The sequence below is a fragment of the Capricornis sumatraensis genome, chromosome 23 (assembly GCF_032405125.1).
Source record: "Capricornis sumatraensis isolate serow.1 chromosome 23, serow.2, whole genome shotgun sequence".
Classification (NCBI taxonomy): domain Eukaryota; kingdom Metazoa; phylum Chordata; class Mammalia; order Artiodactyla; family Bovidae; genus Capricornis; species Capricornis sumatraensis.
This window is the reverse complement of record NC_091091.1, coordinates 18,734,615-18,758,824: the sequence shown is the minus strand read 5'-3', so window position 1 is coordinate 18,758,824 and position 24,210 is coordinate 18,734,615. Positions and strand designations below refer to the sequence as shown.

Sequence of the window (24,210 nt, the reverse complement as noted above, 5' to 3'; positions counted from 1 at the left end):
GCCGCAGCAGAGACCGAGTGGCCGGTATCTGGGCCGGGGTGCTGGTCATCACCACGGAGAGACCTAGGCACCCCGCCTTCCGGTGTCGGGTCGGGCCAGAACCAGCTTTCTAAAGCCGAGGGCGCCGCAACTGGCGGGGCGGGGCGGGGCGGGTGGGCGTGGCCCGGGCTGCAGTCCGCCTTCTCCGGAAGTGCCTTGCACAAATAGGCGCTTAATAAATATTTGTTGAATGAATGTGTGCGTGAGGTCAGGCCAAGAAGTGCAAAATGGTGACACCTCCTCTTTGCTTGCTTCCTGGGTCTCAGGAAGGGACTGTCCCTTCCCAAACCAGACGTCCCCTCTCGCCTGTGGCCCGGGCAGGCCCCAGAAGCCCCCTTGCCCACTGCAGATAACCTTGAAGTACTCCCAACCTCCCCTGGGACAGCCAGCCTGGCTCTTAGCTTTTGCTGCGCGTCTGCCGGTGGTAGGCCGGGCTGCGGATGGGAAGGGCGCCCTCCTGCTGGCCAGGACGGGACCAACCCCTGTCCCCTGGGGCTGAATGGAAGCCACAGCTTGCTTGGGAATGGGCCTCGGGGTGGCGGTAGATCTTAGGACCAGACCTCTGAATCCTAAAGTTATGGAATGACTTAACAATTTCAAGGAGGGTGCTCGTGTGGAGGAAAATGACCGCTGGGATGGCTTAGGGTGTGGACCCCACCAAAGAGGACAGAGGGGTTCTTGGTTCCAGCTGAATAAACATCACCACCTCCAGACATTAGCCACCAAGGAGGCATTGGTCCTGGGCTTCCCCAGCCACGAGCCAGCCATCAGCTGCTGGCTAGCCCTTGGCAGGGGTCCTTGGGGGTGTAGGGGGATTGGGCCAGGCTGAAGGCCCAGGGAGAGGTCTCCTCCCGTGTAAACTGGCCTCAGAGCTCCTTGTACTGCAGACCTGGTGGGAGCAGTGGCTCAGACATCAGGAAACCTCTGCTGGCTCTCTCACTCCAGGCAAACTTCTTCCCCGTGGGCCTCAGTCCGCTCAGCTGATGGGGAGGTGGGGTGACTGAGCGACAAGGTAGACCCACTGTGGCTCCAGGAGAGAAACTGGAGGAGTTGGAAGATCTATTTTCATTAATCACATCAGCAAGTATTTATGTGCCTAACCAGGGCTGGGGACTGTGGGTGTTCTGCCCTCACAGATGGACGTGAACTGAGCATCATAGGAGTGACCAGGATGCCTGGGAAGAGAGCTGAGCTGAGTGAGGGCTCCAACCCACAGACCCCTGCCCCGGCCAGAGCTGCTCACTCTAGGTGTTTGCACGGAAGGACTCAGTATCTGAAGAGCCATCGAATAAATGGCCGTGTAACTACAAGTGTTTCTCTTCCATGCATAATGAAGATGCAGAAAAATGGTCTTTTCACCTCAACAGCAAGCTGGCTGGAAGGAGGATAGGTCATGCTCTCCCATCCCAGTATCTCCCCAAGAGTGTGTGCCCCTGGGGGCCCCTGATGGGCAAGGAGGGTGAGCATGTCCCTTTCCTGGCTCCTTCTATCTGCAAACAGAAGGCAGGGTTAGGGGGTTGTGTTGAGGTGGGCCTTGTGCCCGTGGGCAGTGGGCAAAGTCCTTGATTTTGGGTATTCCAGGGCCTCCTACAACTGACTGAACTTGGCACATTCCACTCCCCTGGGACTCAGGCCAGTGAGTTTGTGTCCTGGGAGCCCTGCAATGGGAAAAGAACCCTGCCCTGCCTACTTGGGGAGGTGTCCTCATGGCTGAATCTGCCCCTCAAAAGGGGCCAGGCTCTATTTTCTCGAAATGCTGAACAAGGACACAGCGCCCTTCACACCCATAGGCAGCAGCCTGGGCCTCTCCTAAGACTGCATAGTATCCCTGTCTTACCTAGACTTTCTGGGCCACTGTGGGACCCTGGACAGCAGCCAGCACCAGGCTGGGTCAGCATGAAAGCTCAAGTGTAGCTAACTTGCCCCTTTCCATGGAACCCACTAACCCTGAGACACATACCTTCCGCTAGCCACCACCATTGCCCGCTGACTTGCAGAAGCCACTCCCTGGGCTTGAGGGGCACTGACAGGCAGGGCCTTTTCACTCTGCAGAAGGTGGAAAGGACATCTGCAGATAGGTGCTGGCTGTCAGGAGTCCTGCAGTCCTGGGGTTGGGAGGGCAGAGGACGGAGTGTTTGGAGTGTTAGGGAGTACTCTGTGAGCTGGCTGCTGTCCCCATGCAACCCTACACCACACCATCCCAGCCCAGCTCCACTTTCACCCTCTGTCAAGCTGGAAGATTGGGATCCGTCACAGAGTGAGTACAGCAAGGAGGCCCAAGAGACCTGTGTGCCCCAGGATCAACTTTTCATCAACTGAACCACCAACCCAAAAGTTGCTAAGGATCTGGACCACCACACATCTTGCCTATTTGCATTTGGGCCCACTGAGTCCCGGGAGAAAGCTCCTGCGAAATCACCTGAGAAATCATTTCCAAGCCTTGTCACCCCTTTGGTAAAGACCTCCAGTTCACTCTGATGTTGCCATTGGCTGATTCCACTGAAGAGACACAAGCAGGGCCAGTCCCGTGGGTGCTGCTGCTTTTGGTCAGCAATGTCAGTGACAGTGGCCTGGGCTTCCCCTGCAGGTGTCGGAAACGGAAAAGGCTGGACTTTATCTCCTCTTTGCCTGCTGTTAGCCTAACCATGAAAGTATCTCTTTATACAGAATACTTAACAGATTCTAATATATATTTGTATTTCATTTTGTTATAGTATTTTTATATGTTAAAGTCAACATCCAGTGTCTTGTTTTGATTTTCAGATGCTACGTAGTTGTGATGTTCTGTTTTGGGGTGGGGGAGTTTCTGTAGTCTTGTTTCTATCACTCTTTAAAGAGACTGGTTTAGAACAAGCCCATGGGGAGCCACCTGCCCTTTCCTGAGAAGCTGTTTTAGAACATGTTGGATATTGTCTGTTGTCTTCATGTGAACATGACATGGATTCACACGGGTTCTGCCTTGTTGATGTCTTTTTCTGCATCACGGGTGAGGCCAGGGCTGCTGACACACGCCCTCACACAGGCAAGAGTTTCTGGGCTGCCCATCCCCCAGCCACAATCGAGAGATGGAGCCCAGAAGCAGCACACGTGGGGCATCTGCCCTGGTAACTCTCTGGTTTGCCTGAAGTGGCAGAGAAGGTCTGTTTGTCATGAAGAAGGGAGGGGAGGTCTGGGGGGTGGCTTGGTCACAGCTCCCTGGAGATGGCAGCGTCAGGGCCCTACATGACACAGCACACATGAATCTGGGGACACTGTCCATCCTATCTTCTCTTCAAGTGTCACACCCACATTCTGTTAAGTTTGTGCACTGAGCCACACCCATATTTAACCTGTCTCTGAAGGTTTCAGAGCATCAGGGCAACAGATTAGAGCAGTGTGACCTCTCAAACTGTCCCATAAGGTTGACCTGTCAGGCGCCAGAACAGTGGTTCTTAGGCATCGGTGGCTAAAGGAGGCAAATGTTCTTCTGCAGTGGTTCTACTATGATTTCAGACCACAGAATTGCACTATGTAGGATGTATGACCTGTGTGTCTAGAGGGAGACAGGCCCTGGCAATTGGGCCCGCTGAGTCAGGCAGTCTGGCTGGACAAGGCCCCTGACACCAAGGGGACCCGGCTGGCCCTCCCCTGATGCATTAACCAATCTCCCATTCGTGGTGATGTTCATTTAAGGCACGGAAACAGCACACTGTCACCCTGGATGTGGATGGTGATGGTAGCTGCAGTGCCTTCAAAGTAACCAAGGATTTGGGAGGAAATGTAATGAACCAGGTTCAGGGGATAAAGTGTGTTCAAATAGCGTTGCCAGCTCCAGAGTTTGGAGAGGCCAGCAGGTTACCTGAGCCCCCTGCCCATCAACTGTACTGCCACTTCTGCTACAGCAGCAGGGCAGGGACCTCGTTCCCTCCTATGAAGAGCAAGGGACAAACGGTAACTGATGGAGATTGTAATGACCTGAAAGGCACGCTTTCCAACCTACCCAGCTTCAGCGGATCCTACCATGTGCTAATTGTTAGGTCTTCATGATCTTTTTTTTTAAAAAGAGAAGCCGGGAATCAATTTTTATGTAAACACTCAGTTTTTAGATGTTGCTTTTTAAACACTGGGCTAAATAAAACACAACTGTCAGTCACCAGTCCGCAACCTCTGAGTTCCAGTGGCAGATTTCACAGTTTTAAGGAAATGCCCAGCTAGAGGAACGGGCACAGCAGTGCTTGGTTGGAGGGTGGAGGCAGTCAAAGGAATGCCCAGGCTTTCAACTAGAGTTGCCAAAGTGTGTTAGCTGCTCAGCTGTGTCTGCCTCTTTGCAACCCCATGGACAGTAGCCCACCAGGCTTCTCTGCCCATGGAATTCACCAGGCAAGAATACTGGAGTGGGTTGCCATTCCCTTCTCCAGGGGATCTTCCCAACCTAGGGATTGAACCTGGGTCTCCTGCATTGCAGGCAGATTCTTTACCAACTGAGCCACTAGGGAAGCCCCAGAGTTGCCAAGTTTCCCTGCTGTTGGTGATAATGAATCTCCCTATGTCCTGAGCCCTCAGAGTTAGAGATGACCCCTCATCCCAAGCTAGTCTGCACCTCTCAGGTCAGACTTCAGTTCTTCTACCACAGGATGAATACTGGAGGAAAAGAGAACTATTTTAACAATAGAAAGTTCTAATCTTGAACAAGGTAATTCTCTAAGGTAAGTCTCCAGGCTGACTGCCAGCTGCCGGATTTTTTCCGCTGGTTTCTGCGTGTCAGTGGCCACTGTCAGATGAATCTGTCAATGAAATCATGGTTGATTCCATGAATCACTGGCCTACTGGATCCATCCACATGCCCATCTCCAGGAGAGTTGAAGGACTTCCCAGGTGGCCCTAGTGGTAAATAACCCACCTGCCAATGCAGGAGCTGGTAAGAGATGTGGGTTCAATCCCTGGGTTGGGAAGATCCCCTGGAGGATGGCATTGCAACCCACTCCAGTGTTCTTGCCTGGAGAATCCCGGGCAAGAGGAACCTGGCAGGCCATGGTTCATAGGGTCGCACAGAGATGGACACGACTGAAGCAACTTAGCACACACGCAGGAGAGTTGAAAGAATATAATGGAACAGGTCATGAGGCAAGTAGATGGAAGGATTTCCTGCCACCTTTCTGCCACAACTGAGCATGGGCTAGGGAGCTGGGATGCTGTGCACTTCACCCCCTAGATTTAGCAATGAGGCCAGGAGCACCGATTCAGGTGCTCCCTGCACCTCAAGATGAAGCACCAGTGCCTTCTCAGTCCTGCCATGGGAATTCCCAAGGACCATTCATTGGGTTTCCTATTCCTTGAAGTCAGGCATAACTCACAAAATGGCCAGAGATCTAGCAAACAGATTTAAGTCCCAATATCGGTGGCCCAGGCCAAAGTCATATTAAGTATTCTGGAGTTGTTTAAAGATTTTTTTAATGTGGATCATTTTTATAATCTTTATTGAATTTGTTACAATATTGTTTCTGTTCTATGTTCTGGTTTCTTGCTTGCGAGGCATGTGGGATCTCAGCTTCCCGACCAGGGATCAAATCTGCACTCCCTGCACTGGAAGGCGGAAGTCTTAACCAGTGGACCACGAGAGATGTCCCAGGAAGCATTGCTTTCTGGTTCCCTCTGGCAACTTAACACATTTGCCACAGACTACGAGTTGAATGCTGGGTTTCCATGTGTTCTGCACCCTCTCCAGTAACTCCACAAACACATTTTAATATCAAAGAAGTTTAATACACTGCAATAAAATAAGCGCCTAGGAAAAGCTCATGGAATAGATGTCAATGTTAGAGAAATCCCTCCCACACAGCCTCCAGCTCCATACCCCATCCCTCAAAACCAAACAAGAAAATCTGAAACAACCTAGGAAATTCTTCCAAGCTTGGATTTCATTGAGGGCCCCTTTACCAGTAACAAGAACACAGGTTCCTACACAGTCTAATAGGAAAGCAAAACACAGAAGCACAGAGTCCACAAGATTTCAATATTTGAGACTTGGTACATATTCAAAGTTAAAATAACTCCAACTTTTATAGCTATACATATTGTTTTTAAAGCAACTTAATATATTTTAAATTTCATATATACACTCTCAAAGGTTCTTCAGGTGAGGTATGTAAACATTGTCTAATGAAAATTTTTCAATGTTTCAAACCAACAAATTCACAGCATACATTGAATTTTCATCCATAACAGACACAGTATTTTCCTACACTCACTAACATAGTGGAAATCCAGGCCCAAGGGAAACATGCTGATCACCGGATTACCATTTGCAGGATTTCTCATGTCACTACTTTTGACAAGACCATCTTCACACAGGTCAGGAGCACACACATGGTACCGGGAAGGAGCAAGGCCCTCTGGAGACTGTCCTTGGGCATCTGGATCGCTGGCTACAACTCACAAGACAGCACACCTGAACAGCTACGAGACTGACCTCGGCAAGGACAACACTGGGAAGAACCAGAAAGACCTTTACAGGAACGGCAGAGATTCATCTGAGAGCTCCCTGGATCCACAGCTGGATCAGCAGCCCTGCCCTAAACTCATTCTGAAGGTTGTGGCCTAAAAAGAATAAAAATCCCAACACGGCACCTGAGCTTCAGTTAAATTGCATGGGCCTCCTAGAACGCTCTGGCCTCTCAAAGGCATTAACTCTAGCCTGAAAGGAGGACCCTGGGCTGTGCTTTTCATACAGGTTGGGGTTGAATTTCATACTATCATAATGCATATGGGAAAATAATGCCATGAGTTCACAAAGAGGACCCATGCCTGCATGCAGGCATTGGCCAGTGACCTTGGAGGAGCTCAATTTTGAAAACTACTTGTTCCCTGAGGGTAAACAGCAGGCTTCTATTGAGATTAAGTGAGGCTAATAAAGGGATTATTTATTACAAGGTAATAAGACTCGAGGAGCCTCAGGCCGGAATTCTATTTTACCCCCACATAATCTACCATGCTCCCTCCCCCCTCCCCCCACCACAAGAAGTAGTCACCTTCCCAATGACACACATAGGTCCACTTCTTTCCTCTTGCTTGCTTTCAGGTGCAGCAATGGAAAGTTTTATCCTAATGCACCCACTTTGATCTAAAAAAACACTAGTGAAAAATTCCAAACACCATCATAAATACAAAAGAGAAGACATATTTCAAAAAGCCTAAAAAACTACATTATTCTATTCATGGTTTTCTGGGTGTGGGGTATTTTTCATAAAGTTCAGGACGGTCACAAGGAGAGGTTGCTAAACAGCTTAGAAACCTGTTGGACTGGACACGCTGGGATACTTGGAGGAGCAACTGCCCTCTTTGCACGAACCTAAATGGGTTTAACCCCAGACATGCACTGGGGCTTTGGACATTTCAAACCCAGGCACAGAGGAATACAGGAAATGGGCTAGCTCTTAAAGGTAGGTCAGACATATAGTCCAGGGACTTTGTATTGACCATTTACATTTTTAATGCAAAAAGTTCTTACATTTAGGCTATAACCAAATGAGCTTTGCCTCAACTAGATTCTGTAAACCCTAAAAATTCATGGAAAATTGGTAATTTTTCAGTCTCTACGTCCAATTTTTGAGGTGTCTGGTCCTGGCAGATTTCTCACCCATTGCTAGCACTGTATAATGTGAAGGAGCGTGCAGACAAACAGAAGCAAAAATTCAAGTACAGCAACCTCTCCAGCAAAGGCAAGAGGTCTTAGCAAGAGCTGTTCTACCCCCCACCCTATCCTCTGAGACAAGGGCTAACGCAGAGCCCGGAATAAATGTTATTACCTAGAATCTTATTGCTTACGGGCAACACATCAGAAAGAACACCTGGAAATCTGCTCTGGGGACTGACCACTGACCAGTTCATCATACATACATGTGTGTATATATATATAATATATACCATAACCAGATGAGAAGAGGGGGCAATTAAAGCTTGGATTGATGTAACATTACAGATCAAATGCCCCGAACAGCTCTCAACCTGCTCATTTTTGTTCTTTCTCCATGTGTGTACTGTGTTATGAAAGGAAGTCCACTGCTCAAAATATATTCTTCTACAATACTACAATGCAAACCAACATCACTCAGAACATGAATCTGTATACAGCACATGTAATAAATATTTTTTTAAAAAACTATTTACAACATTATTTCTTGTGAACATTTAGATGAGAGCAGTTTATTTTTTCCTGCAAAGGTTAAAAAAGATTCAACTGTCTAGTTCAGTGCTAAATTCCCTGGCACCTAGTTACCCATTCACATTTCATCTTAAAATCAGATTTGCTTACAAACAGTATCTTAGAAAAAACATTCTCCAGCATTACTGTTCAAGTGTCTTCCTCATTTGTTTAGAAAAGACAAAGGGAGGCCATAAGTAAATAGGCAAATTATGGTTCAAATGGATGACACGAATCCCTGTGTCCAGTCCCAAGCTCTCCGCAGGCATGGAGCTACAGTTCTCAGGCCAGCCAGCCAGCTGGACAAGAAAGAGAATTGTGGCTCAGACAGGGGTGCCCAGGAATGGGGCACAGGGAAGAGGAACACGATGGGAAAGCATCGGTTCCGTTACATCTACGGGGACTGAATTGCAGATCAGGACTCCTGAGAAGTAACGCTGCATACATCTTAGAGCAGACGGCCTCATCCTGTACCACCGGTTATAGGTGGGGCTGACCCACATCTGTGCCGAGGCTTGTGAGACAGATAGGGGGTGGGGGAGGAGGAGGCAACGGCTGTGAGCTAAGGTGCTCAGCACTGTCAAGGTGAGGCAGGAAACAAGCTTATCTCCCCTGGTTTAAGAGAGTGGGAACAGGTGTCTTTCCTGAAGGTGAGAAAGACTAAAATACATCTTAATGCTTTCTTTAGGCAACCAGTGGTCTCTCCATATCCCACAGGTATAAGTTTGGATTTCCTTGGGGTTGCTCGTCTCCCTGCACAGGCTGTTGAAATGTACAGTAGAATGGGCCAACTGTGTATGTAAGGAGTGGGTGGCTTGAGACAAGTCCCAAGACCATGGCTGGCACAGCTGACCCCATCATGGGAGACCCACTTTGTTCTGGGATGGGGTGACAGTGGGGAATGTGTTCAGGTTCCCGATGCAGTTGTGTCTGCCCCAATACAGTGAGGGCTTCAAGGTTTCACCCTTCTGCCTTCATGATATAGTTTGGGGGTTCAGTGGCTGAGCATGGGAGCTGGGGAGGATGGGTTTTCTAGAAAGAACACTTTTTTGGAAAGCCCTTTTGACAGTTTTTGTTTGTTAAAATAAATACTTTCTATAGAAGCATTTGAACAGGAAAATACCACTATCTACACAGTGAAATAAATTTCACAGTGGTATGTATAAATATGTATTATATATATATATATTTGAAATCATAGTCACACACTCTCCTAGAGCTATTAAGAATGAAGAAATCACTGGTGAAACTAACAACCTTAAGCTATAGGGCTCTAACTCATCCCTACCTGTGGTATAAATATACAAAATTATGCAAATCTTGTTTGTACAGCCTCTCTTCCACAAACTAGCTCCCAAATTCTACAGCGTTAGCGATAAGATGACATGAAGTGTAGATTATAGAAAACAACTTGAGTGAGAAAGTTGATAAGCTGAATAGCATATGGACCCAATGGCTAAACATGAGAAGAAAAACAGTCATGAAATGCTTCTAATATGACATACACATGTTCAGCAAAGCACTCGAAAGGTAGGTGGCTTCCTGGAGAAGGTGCCTCCTGGAAGGGGGCTGGGGGCAGAAGAGGGAAGAGGCAAGATGCTAAAGGAGGGGCCTTAAAATGAGGTGAGCTAGGCCTGACCAGGCAGGAGTGGGTTTCGCTGCCCAGGCTGGAGAGCCCTGAACTTCGGTCTAAAGCTGCTGGTGTGCTGACAAGGTGCCATTGACATGCTGGTATTTTTAAGAGAGTTGAGAATGGGGGATCCGGAATGAGGTTCAAACAGGCAAAGACCAGCCATGTATGTTCACAAGTAATGACCAAAGCTTGGGAAGTGATAAACTTGCAAACATACTGTACACAAAGACACTGTATGGTTTCTGGGGGGTGAAACCAGTACGCCCTGTACCTGCTGGGAGGGGCTGTACTCTAGGCTTTTGAGTTCATGAGTAAACCCGTTTGTGTTGAGCACTGCTGTCGAGGAATGTTGTTCTATGAGAGTCAAGTTCACCTTAACTCATAAACATGAAGACAACTGTAGTACTTTTAGTTTAAAAGACTTTGTACTTTTCACTTTAACTTGGTATTCTGGTAGATCAGATTCAATGTCCACAATTCAACACACATTCAATCCACAAAGGGAGATGTGTTCTTTAATACACGAACATTATTTAGGAATAATGTGGGATAGCAGCTGTGTGCTAAGATGAACAGACAAGAAATGGTAAAATCTAAAAGGAAAGAAATGTTGCAGTGCTGGACTACATGAAAAAAATATATTTGTGCCTAACTGACCACACGATTTGATCTTGAATGACATATTGCAAGGATTGGGCAAGGATCAGTAAACCTTTTCCGAAAAGGGTCGGGTATTAAGTAGTTTACATTTTAGGCTATGTGGGCCACATAGGGTCTCTTTTTCTTTAAAACATAACCTTGTTTAATGCATTCCTCCAGTCTCTGGTAGATTATACAACCATGGGCAAGTTGGATCTTTTTTAATGAGCAAAAAATGAGTAGCTTTTAATGAGAAAAAAGCTACTTCCATGTGGCTTGCCTACTGAGCACTTCGTGTTAAAAGGAATGGTCCCACACAGGTCAAAGAGCCTCTGTCACCCTGCTCACCCGGCCCCTCTGAGCACTGACGTAAACCACCAGGGCTCTGGTAAAAGGATCAAAGGGAAGGTACTGCAAGGAATAGCCAGCTTTGGCTCAAACCAGAGGCAAAAGAGCATGAGCAAGGATGCCTGCAAAGTGCCCCGGGTGATTCCCTGGGTCCTCAGTACAGCATGGTGAGGCCTGAGCTGGGAGCAGCATCAGAGAGCTCTGGGGTTTTGCCTCAGCATGACTTAACATCTTTAAGGGAAGGTCAGAACTTTGTGTCTTCCAGCCCACCCACTGTAGATGACAGCACTTGGCTCTCATGTTTCAAGGGATGAGCTATATCAAAGGCTGTCTCAACAGGCTTCCCAAAATTCTGCTAGTTTTAACTACAGTAATCTTTTTGTCCTTTTTCCCCTGAAAAGGACTAGGGAGCAAGCCTGTGGCAAAGTACACAATGCTGGGATGTGAGGACTGCCTTGCGGATGCCTGACACAGACATGACTTCATGCTTGGAAAAATTTCAGTATTTCAGTGGATATCAAGCCATAAGATAAAAACTCATAGTAAACAATTCAAATGATAATTATGTTTCAAAACATACAAAACAGTCATTGTTTTAGAGCCACTGACAAAATTTTATCAATCCTTCATTTTGATAAAAAGCAGAAACGGATCCTTGAGTTTTGGGGAGGGAAAAGACACCACCTTGGAAGTTAACTGGATTTAAGCTAAAGATATCATCCATAACTTCTCAGTCACATTCAGGTTGTAATATGCTCCAATTTTCTATTAGTCTTTCTAAAGCACTTCAAGCTTCTGTTTTTCAGTTGTTGGTTTGCTTTTAATGTAATTATTTTGAAAGAAGAGTGTGTGACTGAAAAAAATATCAGTGTCAATACATTTTCCTAGAAGCTGGCCAGAACTATGATATAATAAACAACAATTTGGGTTTGTGATTGGACTTTTTTTTCCCCTTTGTGAAAAGGCTTTTCATATCTAAACGTAAGGTTCAGAAAACTGAACATCCACCTAACGAAGTCTCAATTAACTTTGAAAGAAATAAAATCTTGGCTTACTTGATTAGTAATAAACACGAAGTGAAGCCAGAGTCAAGTCTATGATAAAAACTGAATGAAAGGAGAGGCCAAGGCCACATACTTCTACAACTCCAAATTCCTATTTGCTCATGGATTCTGACTCTAGAGGCTAAAGGTGATGGGTGATTCTAATAGGATGTGAGGCTAAGGCAGTTCAGGTTTCAGGAGATGGTATTTGATGTGCTGTGGCAACATGTCTCTTTCGTAGCAAGAAAAAATAAAGATATAAAAGGAACAAAATTGAAGTAAGATAAGGAGGAAGAAGAAGAGGACAGAAAGAGGCAGAAGAAAGGAGAAGATAAACCAGTGAAGTTTTTTTTTTTTTTCCCTCCTGAAAAAAGATTCTTCTCTCAAGCATGGGTCAACAAACTTTTTCTCAAAGATCCAAGTAGTAAATATTTTAGGCTTTGTGGGGCATGTGTTCTCTGCTACAGATATTCAACTCTGCTGTAAATACATACAGCCATTGATAATACCTAAATGAATGGGTATGGCTGTGTTCCAATACACTTTTATTTACGAAAGCATGACCAGCCCACAGTTTGCAGAGCAGTGAAGGATCATCTGTAGGCCAAATGAGGGCCTGCATGGGCTGACCTGAAACCATAAGGAGCAGGCGGTTGGGGTACCCTTGGCCAGCACCTGGGGAAATTCCAGTTCTGCCCCAGGGAAAGTGACCGGATACCAGACTCACCGATGGTGACACTACAGCATCTCCAGCTCGCCTCACATGGCACGTTGGCCTTTCCTTCTTGGCTCCTAGGCCCACTGCCCAACAGGCAAGCTGCCCACAAATGACAGTGACAGCTTCAGTCTTCACTACAGAATTCATCCCAGGGGAGAAGAGTCCAAACTTCAATTCAAAATGACCATCATCAAGTGATGTGTTTACTGATGACCTATCTGAACTGTGAGGAATTCACCTGCACAGTCTTGCGATGCACAGAGGACCCCATTAGAAGAACCACATTTACGAAGTGATGACTAACTACACCTCTTCCATCTATACTACACAGGAACAAGGAGGCATGAAACGGCCTAAGATTATTTTAAAAGTAAGGCTTGTGTAGAAGTCTTTAATGAAGTGCAGACACAACAGAACTGGTCTACCAAAGGGAGCCACGGGACTAGCAACTTCAGGTTAACAGACATGACTAACATTTTTATATACGTAGCCTCACAAGCAGAACAAAGGTTCATGGCTTTCCTGCTGTGCTGCAAGACTGTTAACATATCTGTGCCAGTGCCAGGGGCAAGGTTCTGGACCCTGACCAAGGGCGCAGATTCCAGGTGGTTCCTCCAAACCCGGGGAGCCTCAGAAAGTAGAAAATGGGAGATGGAAAAGGGCCTCCTAAAGAGGCCCCAGCTCTGGGGAGCTATGGTGGGGCTTCAGTGACTGCTTTCCAGGCGTCTTCCAGCTTCCCCAGAAGCTCAGAGGGAACACTGATGTTCTCTCGTCATCAGCGTCAGCTCCAAAAGTTACTTCTCTGAGTACAGGTAAAGGAGCTGTATTCCTTTTAAATCTGGAATCCAGAAGGTGGGACAGACTGCCTTTGCATCCAGTGCAAGCCACACTGGGACGACGGCTACAGGAAGGTCTGGCAAGGAGGGGAGATCAAGGGGAGTCTTGAGTCAGAACCAAGTCTAGGCTTGGAAATGTCTGAGAGACAGGCTTGCTAGCATCTGCTGTAAGTGTAAATGGGCCTTCCAGAGTTGGACCTCAAGTCGGCTTTTTCCCTTTCTTCTATTAGTAAAGTTAACTGAATCAGCAAAAGTGAGATTCAACAAATATAATTCTAAACTTTTAAGTGTCGTGCTTATGTAGAATCCCAGTCTGTTTAAGTGTAGTCTGTTATAAACTGTAAGTTGATTTATAAAATAAATAGATGCACTTTGATATCTTTTCCCCAATGCTGTCTAGAATGGGAGAGAAGGCTATGATCTTGAAGTGATAAGCTTTCAAAAATGAAAAAGAAATGAGAAAAGGAATGGAATGGATTATAACCTGCAACTGGAAAAGTGCCACCTACCTCCAGCCTGGCATCTCTCCCTAACCTAACCCAAGCACCCTTACAAGGTAGTCTGTATGCAGCTAAGGGGCGCCTTGAACGTATGTACCGAGATCAGCACACCTGATGTGGGCAAGCCTCCACTGTTAAAAGTCACCACAAAAACAATATCCAGTGACGACTCTATGAGAAGATTTTTTTAAAAACTTAAAAACCACTTACATAGATTAAATGAACCTACTTAAAACATGTTAATGCTTCTGTGCAACTTAATGCTGAGGAAGGTTGCCAACACACACACACTCAGCAGTTTCATTAATATAGGTAGCTCTGGAATGGCCAAGGTCAAAGATACAGAAAAGAGAAAAAGACTCATGGGATAGAGGAGATACTGGGCGGGTGGGGGTGGGGGGGGGGAGGCTTCTTTGAAGATAGTAAGCTTCACTATCTGCAAAATTCAACACCGTGCTCAGTTTCCCATGAATCAAACACTGTTTTCTAATCCTATCCCAGAAGTTTTCATTATATACAGCAAAACTTTAACAGAATGGGTAGAAAACTTGTTTTATCATGATCTGAATGAACTAATGCATGAAAACAGGTACATCTGGGTTTATCCAAACAGATTTCAAGCAATAGGGATGGAAAATCTTTTAATAAAAAGGACGGAATAGCAGCTGTCCATACGAGCCTATTTTGGGGACAGAGCATGTCAGAGAAGCTGGCTGAAGCTTTAGCAACCAAGACTTATCAGCAGAGTGGCCCAATGGAGATGCCGAGTACACACTGTGTTATAATGGAGCAATGTTATAGGCACCAAGGTAAAGCCAATACACTTATTTCAGGTCTCAAACAACATCAGTTACAAATATTGCAGCTCTCGCTTTTGAGCCATGGAACAGAGCCCGATGTGATAGAGGCCATTGTGATTCTATAAGCATTAACTACTAGTATGATGTTAATCCATCAGAAAGGGCATCCACTCTAAACATGTACATTTCACACTGGAATACCAGCTGAGCATCAGCTCCTGGTACTGGGATGTGTGTGGGCACACAATGAGATTTTCTCCAACTGAAAGGCTGCTCTGACCTTTTTATAATTCTGAGTCTGGTGCCATAGTGATTTGGGGAATGCTCATAGAGACCCTAGGCTTCATTTAAGCCATCTGGCCTATGCTAATTACTCAGCTCATGAACATCCTATCATGCTGCATGGAGAAGAAAGAATTTAACTGGGGGAATGGGAGACATTTGTGGCTTTATAACCACATGCAAATACCCCCAAACACACACACACTCTCTTAAACTTTCCTATTACTGAAAATAACGTTTTGGCTTTCTTTGAATACAGAAGTACCCAAGACAAGAAAAATAATTAGAATGGTCACTCTTATCCCAATTGTCAAACTACAGCAAAAAGACATTAGCTTTTTTTTTTTCTCCCAAAGTAAGATGAAAACCTCATTAGTGTGCTAGCAAGTGTGCAAGATCAAAAATGAAAAGGATGGGAAGAATCAGTAATGCAAATAGTTTGGGGGATGTGAATAATTTTCAGAGCTCATATATCAATATTAACACCTTGTGACACACCTTTTGTCCCATGAGCACATACTTTAGAATATATTTCCTCAAATGACAAAAGATCAGAGATGAGTGACCAACAACGAATATGAATTTTTAAAAAGGGGTAACAGAAGTATTAATCTTTTATAATAATTATAAATTCCCTCTGCATTCTCCACATACTGTAAAAATGATTTGGTTTAGCTTTCAAATATCATTTAAACAAACAAGACAGAGGGAAGTTCACTGCTGGGGTTTGCAGAGGAGCATCTGTTCGTGTACTGACACTGCAGGGTGGCTGCTGAAAAGCTACTTTTATGTGCATGATGGTGGTCTTCTTGGCTACAGTACAAGTGCTTGTGCATCAAGTATAAAATACAAGCCTTTAATCACATAGATCAGCTTTTTAGCTTTTGTAAATTTAAAAACAAAAAGGATAAATAAGGCACTGTACTTTTAAAAACTAAAACTGCTTGGTTCCAAGTTTAAAACCCAAGGAACAACCAGAATATAATATATAACTTCCCTTACTCAGCCTCAGAGAAAGACTCTGCAAGTTCCCTTCTCCATCTGAGACGCACTTTCTGACATCTTAAATTGTGGTGTTCTCCATTAACTGCAGATTTGAAAGGCTTGATAAGCTTATAAAAGCAGATTTAGTTAATGCAAAATAAAGGGTTACTTCTATAGAACAGTTTTAACTCTGGGCTACCGCCCTGCGAATCACTTTGCATCCAACCGCCTCCGTTTGCTGTGGCAAGAGTCCAGCTTCGCCTTCAGCTTTCGCTTTCTCTGGGCCGCACTGTTCTCTGGGGATTTTGTTGAGGGTCTGGCCCGAGTCTTTCCACTGCTCTGCTTTCTGTTTGTGGTTTTCTGTGGCCTGGAAGAGGACTCACCTGCCCCTTTTGGCTTGGCAGATTTTGTCACCGGATCGGAGGCAGAGGGCTGGGTAGGCCTTTTGTTTGCATTCTCTTTTTCTTTCCTGGAGGGCGGGCAGCTCTTCCCAGGTGATTTTTTAGGGATCTTCACTTTATTCTCTCTTGAAGATGTCTTTTTGGGCAGCTGGCTGCTTCTGTCCCTTGTGGCTGGCTTCTTGGCAGCGGAGATTCTGGTGGACCCATCAACATGCTTTTCTTTGCTGGCCTTCATCGCAGGCCCTTTGTCCTTCCTGTCCTGAGTGCTGCCGCCTTCTGTCCTCTTGCGTTTATTCTGAACCTCGGCTTTTGGCAAGACCTCAGGCACCTGCTTCCCTTTCCTTGCCTTCGTTCCATCGGTGCTCTTGGGCTTAATGGGAAACCCATCTGCACCGACTTGCAGGGCGAGCTTGGGGGACATCAGAGGGTTGATGCACACACTCTTGCAACTCTGTTTGCTTTCCACAGCCGGACCAAGTGGGCTTTCGACTTTCTCGTTCTTGATCAAACGCTGCTGGGCTCGGAGCTTTCCTCGAATGTTGGAGTATTTCCTAAGGATGCGGGTACTGGCTGGGGTCGGTGAGCTGGTGGGAGGATGGCTGCTTCTACCTTCCTTGGTCTCCTCTACACTCTCTTCAGGACTGGAGCTGAGGCTCATGTCACTGCCATCCTCTGGCTCCACTTGGTCAGGATTCTCTCGAAATTTAGCCCAGAGCTTCTGTGTTTTCCAATTGTTCTTGGCAGGAGTAGCTCCGGGAAATTTCTTCAAGTGTTTTTTCAAGCGTTCGGCCTGTAGTGAACTGGGGTACAGGCTGGAAGGAGGGTACTTCTGAAGAGGGTGCTTGACGGGTGGGATGTCGCCTGGGAGACGAGTATTGAGCTTCTTCACAATGACCAGAGAGCGGGTTTCAGTCGTCTCTAGGAACCACTTACAAACATTAGATAATTTAAAGTTTGTCATAAACAGCATCTGAACAGGAGAAAACTTCTGAACCTCCAGTGAACCCCGACATTTCCGTGACCTTTTCTTGCTTTTCCAAATCTCCTTCAGCTTATCGGACTTGTTCCTTGCCCTTGGCGTTGGCTGGGCTTCTTTCTCCAGCTGGATCCAGCCCTTCTGAACTTTCATGTACTGGGCATTGAAGTTGGCAATGAGCTCTTGGTTCTCCTCCTCGGCACACCATTCCACAAACTTCGGCGGCTCATCCACCGCGGGGCCCACACCACCGTCATCTGTGGGGTCTCTGCTCTCGGAAGCTGCATTTTCCTTTGGGATTGGGCTTCCCTGCGCTGCTTCCTTTTCGGAAGTCACTTTTATAGTATTCAAAGAGTCCAGAGAATGCATGTGTCTTAGGTTGTAGGTGGAGGAGGTCAGTCTTGTAAGCCTCGGGGCCCATTTTGGGGGCACTGCTGTGTCATCATTTCCACTACTTGATGATCCCAGCGTGCTAGGCGGCACGTCATCACTATCGCCATCTTTATGCTGGCTGTCAGTACTGTCTATTTCATTCACGGCCTCCTCCGTCTCCTGTGCAGGAACAGGTCCTGGCTTCCCCTGTGATTGTTCTGGGAAAGTACAAGGAATGCTTTCAGAGGGCTCTTGAGTACTGTTCTCATCTAATTTAGACTGAACATAGATTTCCAGTTTCTCTCCAGGCTGGGGCTGGCCAACTGCGGCTAAGGGATCACTGCTGGGGAAAATACTTCCTTCTTCCCCCTTGACTTCTTTCACCAGCATGTTTTTAAAAGTCTGCCTGGTGATCACCCGACCCCCTTCAACCTCCTGCTCAATGTCTTTCTCAGGGGTCTTTTCGTTGACAATTGGGTTTTCAGTGTATTCCGGAGCTTTTGCATGGCAGCCTTCAGTAAGGAAGCTCTCGGGTGTTGTCCCAACAGGGTGCCCTTCTTTTTTAGAGCGTTTTGCACCAGAACTTTTAGAAACCTTGATGTCAGCACTAGGAGAGGAAGAATCTAAACTTTGATTTTTTAGGCACCTCTCGGCAGAGGAAGAATCTGCAAGTTGACTTCGGAGACACCTATCGGAGGCCTCCGGGAATTTTCTACCTTTCTTCTTCTTGTCCAGATTTTCTTCAGGTGACTCGGTGTTTTGATCGCATGCATCTTTTTCTGAAGGATGTTTTACATCACCGTCCTCTTCCTCTAATTTTTCTGTACCACCTGCTGCCTCACTTTCCTCAATTTCACTGGGGTTTTCATTTGTCAAAGTGCTGCTTTCCTTCGAGAGTGGGTCGGTATCTAGCTCCTGAGTGTCTTCGGACTCAGCCTCAGTAGCGACACTTGGCTCTTCCTCGGCCTTTCCTGGGCTCATGGGAGGATCCAAGCCCGCGGAGGGACTTTGACTTTCTGAACACAGAGGGCTTTCCTCTCTCTCTGCTGTTTCAGGAGGGGAAACAGGCCTGGGGGCAACATCGTCACTGTCTCCCTCAGAAATGCTCTCTGCGGAAGGAAGTAGGGAACAGTCCTGGGGTACACTCATCTCCTCTGTACTCAGCAGTTCAACTGGCTGCTGGTCTCGTTCAGGGGAAGACATCTCACTTCCCGGGGGAGCTGAGGCCATGGAGCTGCCTTCTGGTGGGTCCTCTTCAGGAAGATGAGCAGGGAGGGGACACACCGGGCTGGAGGCTGCTGTTTCTTTTGATGTGGGGGAGCCACTTGGGTTTGCGTTATTCATCACGAGGCAAGCCTCTGGCTCTTGAGATTCCTTTTCAGGTGACGCACCTCTGTCTCCTTCCGTGAGAGGGGCTGTTTCTTTATTAGGTTCTTCGGGCTTGTCTTCTCTGGGATGCTCTACTTCTACTGTAGGTTGAGGTGCTGACGTGATAAGGGTCCGCTTGGGAGTGACCACTGCCTCTGATGCCACAGTTGAGCAGCTTGCTTTTTCTTGGGAGTGTAAATTCTTGGCCAGCGTGCGAACGGTTGGCAGCTCACAACAATCGCCATTGAAAAAGTATCCTCGAGTACTCTTCCTGGCTGTTTTCCGAGAAGATAATATCGATCTTTGATTCTCAAAGTGGCATTCTGTTATTGGCTGGCTGATATAAACGACATCACATTGGTTATCATAATCATTTATCCTCAACCCTGATGCCCTTTTACTTTTCCGAGCTGTCTTAATGGAGGTGGATATCATCTTGGTTCGTGAGTGTCCATTCGATGCTTTGTGTACGGGTGGCATGGGGCTGGGGGCTAACCAACCATCTTTGGAATGATCAAACTGGCTCTTATCATTGGGCTGTAAATGGTAACCCATTTTATTTCTTCCTAGGGAGTGAAGATGGTTCTCTTGCTTTGGCCTTGAATCTTGTTCACATGCCTCTAAGTCCTGGCGTAAAGGTGTTTTTGAGCTACACTGTAAAGCATTCTCTTTGTCAGCAGTTCTAGGTGAATTCCCCATAAACCCTGAGTCCCAAGCCTCTTCTGATAAAGCTTTGAATGAATTTCTTTGAGAAACAATACAGCTGTCGCTCTCCTCATTATTTTCAGCTGCCGCTTTTACTGCAATTAGGTTTTCTACTAAAGCTGCGCTCTGCACGTGGTCTTTACCGTCTTCACATATTTTCACACCTGTGTCTGGCTCCTGTTCAGTGGTCTGCCCCTCCGAGTTCTTAGAGATGCGGTGGAAGTTTAATGAGGAAGAATTCGGTGCAGTGAGGTATCCCAGAGTGGAATTATCCATTGAATTAGGTTTAGTGGTTGGAAGTTCAGAGGAATCTTTTTGGACAATAGTCAGAGTCTTCTCTCTTCCATCTACAGAATTTATCTCAGGCGGAGGCTCCTTTAGGGCCTGCTCTGTCAAATGTGGAGGGCTGTGGGAGCCTCCAGAGTCTACGGGCGAGTCTACAGAAGTAGAAGACTTCATGTTGAGACACAGAGCATCCTTTTCTGTATGTCTGGTGCCGAGCTGGGCACAGCCAGCATCGCAGGTGGAGGCGTCCATGGCTCCAGAATCAGAAGACTGCAGGTCCTCGGAGCCGGGCTGAGACTCAGTGTACAGATCGTTCAGAACACGAATGAACTGCTTCTGATGGTGTGTGCACAGTTTGACCATAAACTTCTCCAGTGGGGACTTCGACTGATGGTTAGAATGTACTGCTATTGCCTCTGCTGAGTTCTCACTAGACAGACAAAGAGAAAGAAGAAATCAGTATGATCATTCTCCAAAGAGCCATTTTTACATTATGAAATTCATCAGTGTTACTTATGTTTTATTCTCTGTCCAAAACTGCTTCTCAGGGCCCATATGCTTTTTATTCAATAGAGTAGGAGCATCTACTCAATGAAAACATAAGCTCCTCCCTTCCTTTAGAGCAGGGGAGACACCTGTGACACCCTTGGGTAAGTGACTGCATAATCATTTTCAACTCTCGGACTCAATGAGATACACACGGGGACTTGACAAACTCCTCCAGCAAGCTGCAGACTCTGCAGCTCACGGGGAAGTCAGGAGGTCCCTGCTGAAGGACTCCCCCAGGAGGTACCTGGTGTCCAGGCCCACCTAGTGTTACCAACTACTGTTACTATGTGTTATAGGATGTAGACTGGGAGACACTGGACAGCAGTCTACCCGTTGCTAGCTGTGTGACTTTGGCCAAAACACTGAACCATTTTAGATCTTAGTAGAGTACCTGCCCCATCGATCACTTAAGACAGTTGCAAAAGAAAACCTACAAAGTTTACACAAATACCAGTTACCATCATTGTTAGCCAATCACATTAAACATGCTTCAGTGAAAATAACTCAGAGACCAGAAATGTACATTAATACTTTCTTACAACCCCACAAAGTGGATTTTCTAGATAATCAAAGTTTATCCTTCAGGCAAAAAACATTAAAAATTTTAAGTATTTTTGGTGGAAGTCTTTAAAAAATGGTCTCTTCCTGTGAATGTAATTTATTCTTTCTTAATGACTCAAGGGTCATTACCATGTACACTAATATTGAAGCTTGGCTATTATTTTTATTATGCTGAACTGAAATATATTGATAGCTCTGGGAGCCACTCAAGTAGGTAAATCTACTGCTTAAATGCAAAAAAGTCAGGTGGCAGTCTGTATTTTATTAAAAAGCTTTCTTCTGACTGGCTTCCAAAAGAGCAGCTATGTTTAGGAGTCTCATTTTCACCTTTAGTTGAGTACTTCTGCTCACTAGCTGTGAATTCAAATCTCAAGTGCTACACTGGTACCTTAAGTGAAAACAAATAAGCTCTGAATGAAGGCTACAGGAAGAGTTTTGTAAGTAAGCCACATAGATTTCTTGACAACTTCAAGGATGCGTTCCTGATATTTCTGAGATAGGTGGCTACAAATGAGTGAGATATTAACTGTCTTTTCAATGCATCAAAGAATATATCCTAAGTACATTTTAGCAATACAAGAAAGCGGGGGAAAGTTGACAAAGATCTATGAGAAGGATTAAGAAATATCTTGGCATCTTATTGTCGAAAAGAATGAAGAGATAAATGGTAAAGTCTGTGAAAATCTTCTGGAACTGCTTCATGCCTGCGGCAGTGCTCTGGAAGCAGGATTTGTGTTCGGAGTTAACAATATGCCTTGAGATTCTTGAAATCAAGGAGTGTGTGCCCAATAAAAGTACAGAGTGCTCTCAAGAAAAACTGAGGAGGCACTTTCTTCTAAAGCGATGCTCAGAGAGAATAAAAAACTGAATAATGATTAAACTTCAGATGATACTTAACTTCCTTTATGGTTGTGAAACTTGGATCTCCTGCTATCCCACATGTCTCAATAATTTAATAGTGATTTAATATTTTATTTACCCCTGACTAATGTAAGATCTTCCAAATCAGCTCTGAAGCAAGGACCATGGCAATGTGGCTAGTCCTCGAGGACAAAGCAGACAACCAGCCACCTGTTGGTGTTAGCTATTTCTCAGCATTATGGCAGGTGGAAGCGGTGTCTTCACAACTACGGCATACTGGAGACACATGGTTAGTACCCACTTAACTCTAACCTGGAACAACGCAGAACAGCATGTGGAAGCTGCAAAACAGCGTCAGCGAGGTGGACACAGACCATCCCAACCTTGACAGGCATTTACAACAGTGGTTTGGGGATGCTCAGGAGACGATGCAAACATTAAAACTGTAAATGGCAGCCTTGCTTGTGAGAAAGAGACATCAACAAAGGGTCGTTTTGTGTGTACATTCCTGGTAAAAAGGATCAGGGACAATGTATTGGTAAAGCACAGGTCACCAGAGTAAGCAGGAAGGATCCTTGGCCACCTCGAAAGTATCATCTTAGAGTGACTGTGTCCTTTCCTGAAATTTGAAGCTACAGTGGTTTGTAAAATTCTTTGGTGATGATAGCGGTCTTGTACATTTACCCCGCAATTTGTATCTGTTACTGACTTAAGTCTTCTCTTTGTCTTAGCTTTCCAAGAAGATGTAAACTACTTGAGTGTAGGCAGGGGTCACATTTCATGTTTTTCTGTTTCCTCTTAGCAAAACAAGAAGGGGAGGGAAAGGGAGCATCAAGGATGCTTCCCGGGTTTTCATCCTGGGCAGCACCGTTTACTGAGATAGGCACACAAACAACAAAGCTGGCAACTGCTGACTGTAGGGGTTTATGTGTCTGAAGAGTTCTGTTCTGTACACACTGAGTTGAAATGTTTATAAGATTCTGAATCTGTCTGGTAGGCAACCAGGGACACACAGGTATGTGCCCACGGAGCTTCACCTGAATCTGAGAACCTTCACATTAATACCAACCTTTGTCCAAGTGTCATTAAATGGGCCCTGTTATAATACCTAACTTTACAACTATAGTAATAAAATTACTTTTGACTGTGCTTCTAAATTATCCAGCTTCCTACCTTATTTGACTTTCTCTGGAAACTTCTTCAATAAAATCTATGTTTAGATGATTTTTCTTTTCATATCATTCAACTACTTTGTTTTAAAAATTAACATCAACTTTCTGAAGTTTAATTCTATTATTCTTTTTTCATATTTTAAAGAAATGGATGCTGGCCAGCTTTGCCTGGCAGCAAATAGCCGGTCTCTACCTTTGCTTCTGTTCAATGCTTCCCATAGTCTCAGGCCTTCAACAGAGCCTAAATACAGCATTTGCCCTGATTACTTTTTAAAGAGGAAATAAGGAAATCAGAGAGGGCTGAGCTTCTGTCCTACAGACGACTCATGCAAACCCGACCTAAGCAGAAGCACCATGTTTTATTATTAGTTCAGTGATTATAGTTGACATCATAGTATGCGCATCACATCTGACTATACTAGAGTTTTAAAATAACAGTAAGTCATCACAGATTTTGAAATCACTTGCTTGATTTCACATTTCTTCTGTTCAACAACAGGATACTAACAGTTAAGTCAATTTTTCATCAGTCAGAAACACTTCACCACCACCACGAAAGAGCAGTGAGATCCTAGGGACTGGTAAATGGAAAGAAGGGCTACAGAGGACGACGATGACCGAGATTAGCGCCGAGTTTCTCTACCTGCTGAGAGATGGCCTGTGTGACCTTGAACACTTTGTCCCTCTACGCCCAATTCAGTGCCTAATTCTTAAGGGTGTGGCAGAAGGATAAGATAATATTCATAAAAACTTTGAAAGGCACAGTTTAAGAATGATGTGCTGTTTCACAATCTTATCTTTAATGATTTACTCAATGATATTTTTCTAGATCAGAGATTAGACAGAGCTGAATTTGCCTCCTTTGTCAATACCACCACACTTAAATTTACAAAGGATAACATTCCAGCGGTTAATATAAATGGTGGATGGTCCAGGCCTAGGTTCTCTTGGGGTAAAAG

General features: G+C 45.5%; 1 protein-coding gene across 1 annotated transcript in view; it reads right to left on the bottom strand.

Moving 5' to 3' along the window:
* Nucleotides 1–16,211: 16,211 nt before the first annotated feature.
* Nucleotides 16,212–24,210, bottom strand: part of LCOR (ligand dependent nuclear receptor corepressor) — a 37,659-nt gene continuing 29,660 nt past the window's right edge. The window contains exon 4 of the mRNA XM_068961727.1: nt 16,212–20,538. Coding sequence (XP_068817828.1) covers nt 16,212–20,538 — 4,327 coding nt within the window. The remainder of the gene's footprint in view (nt 20,539–24,210) is intronic.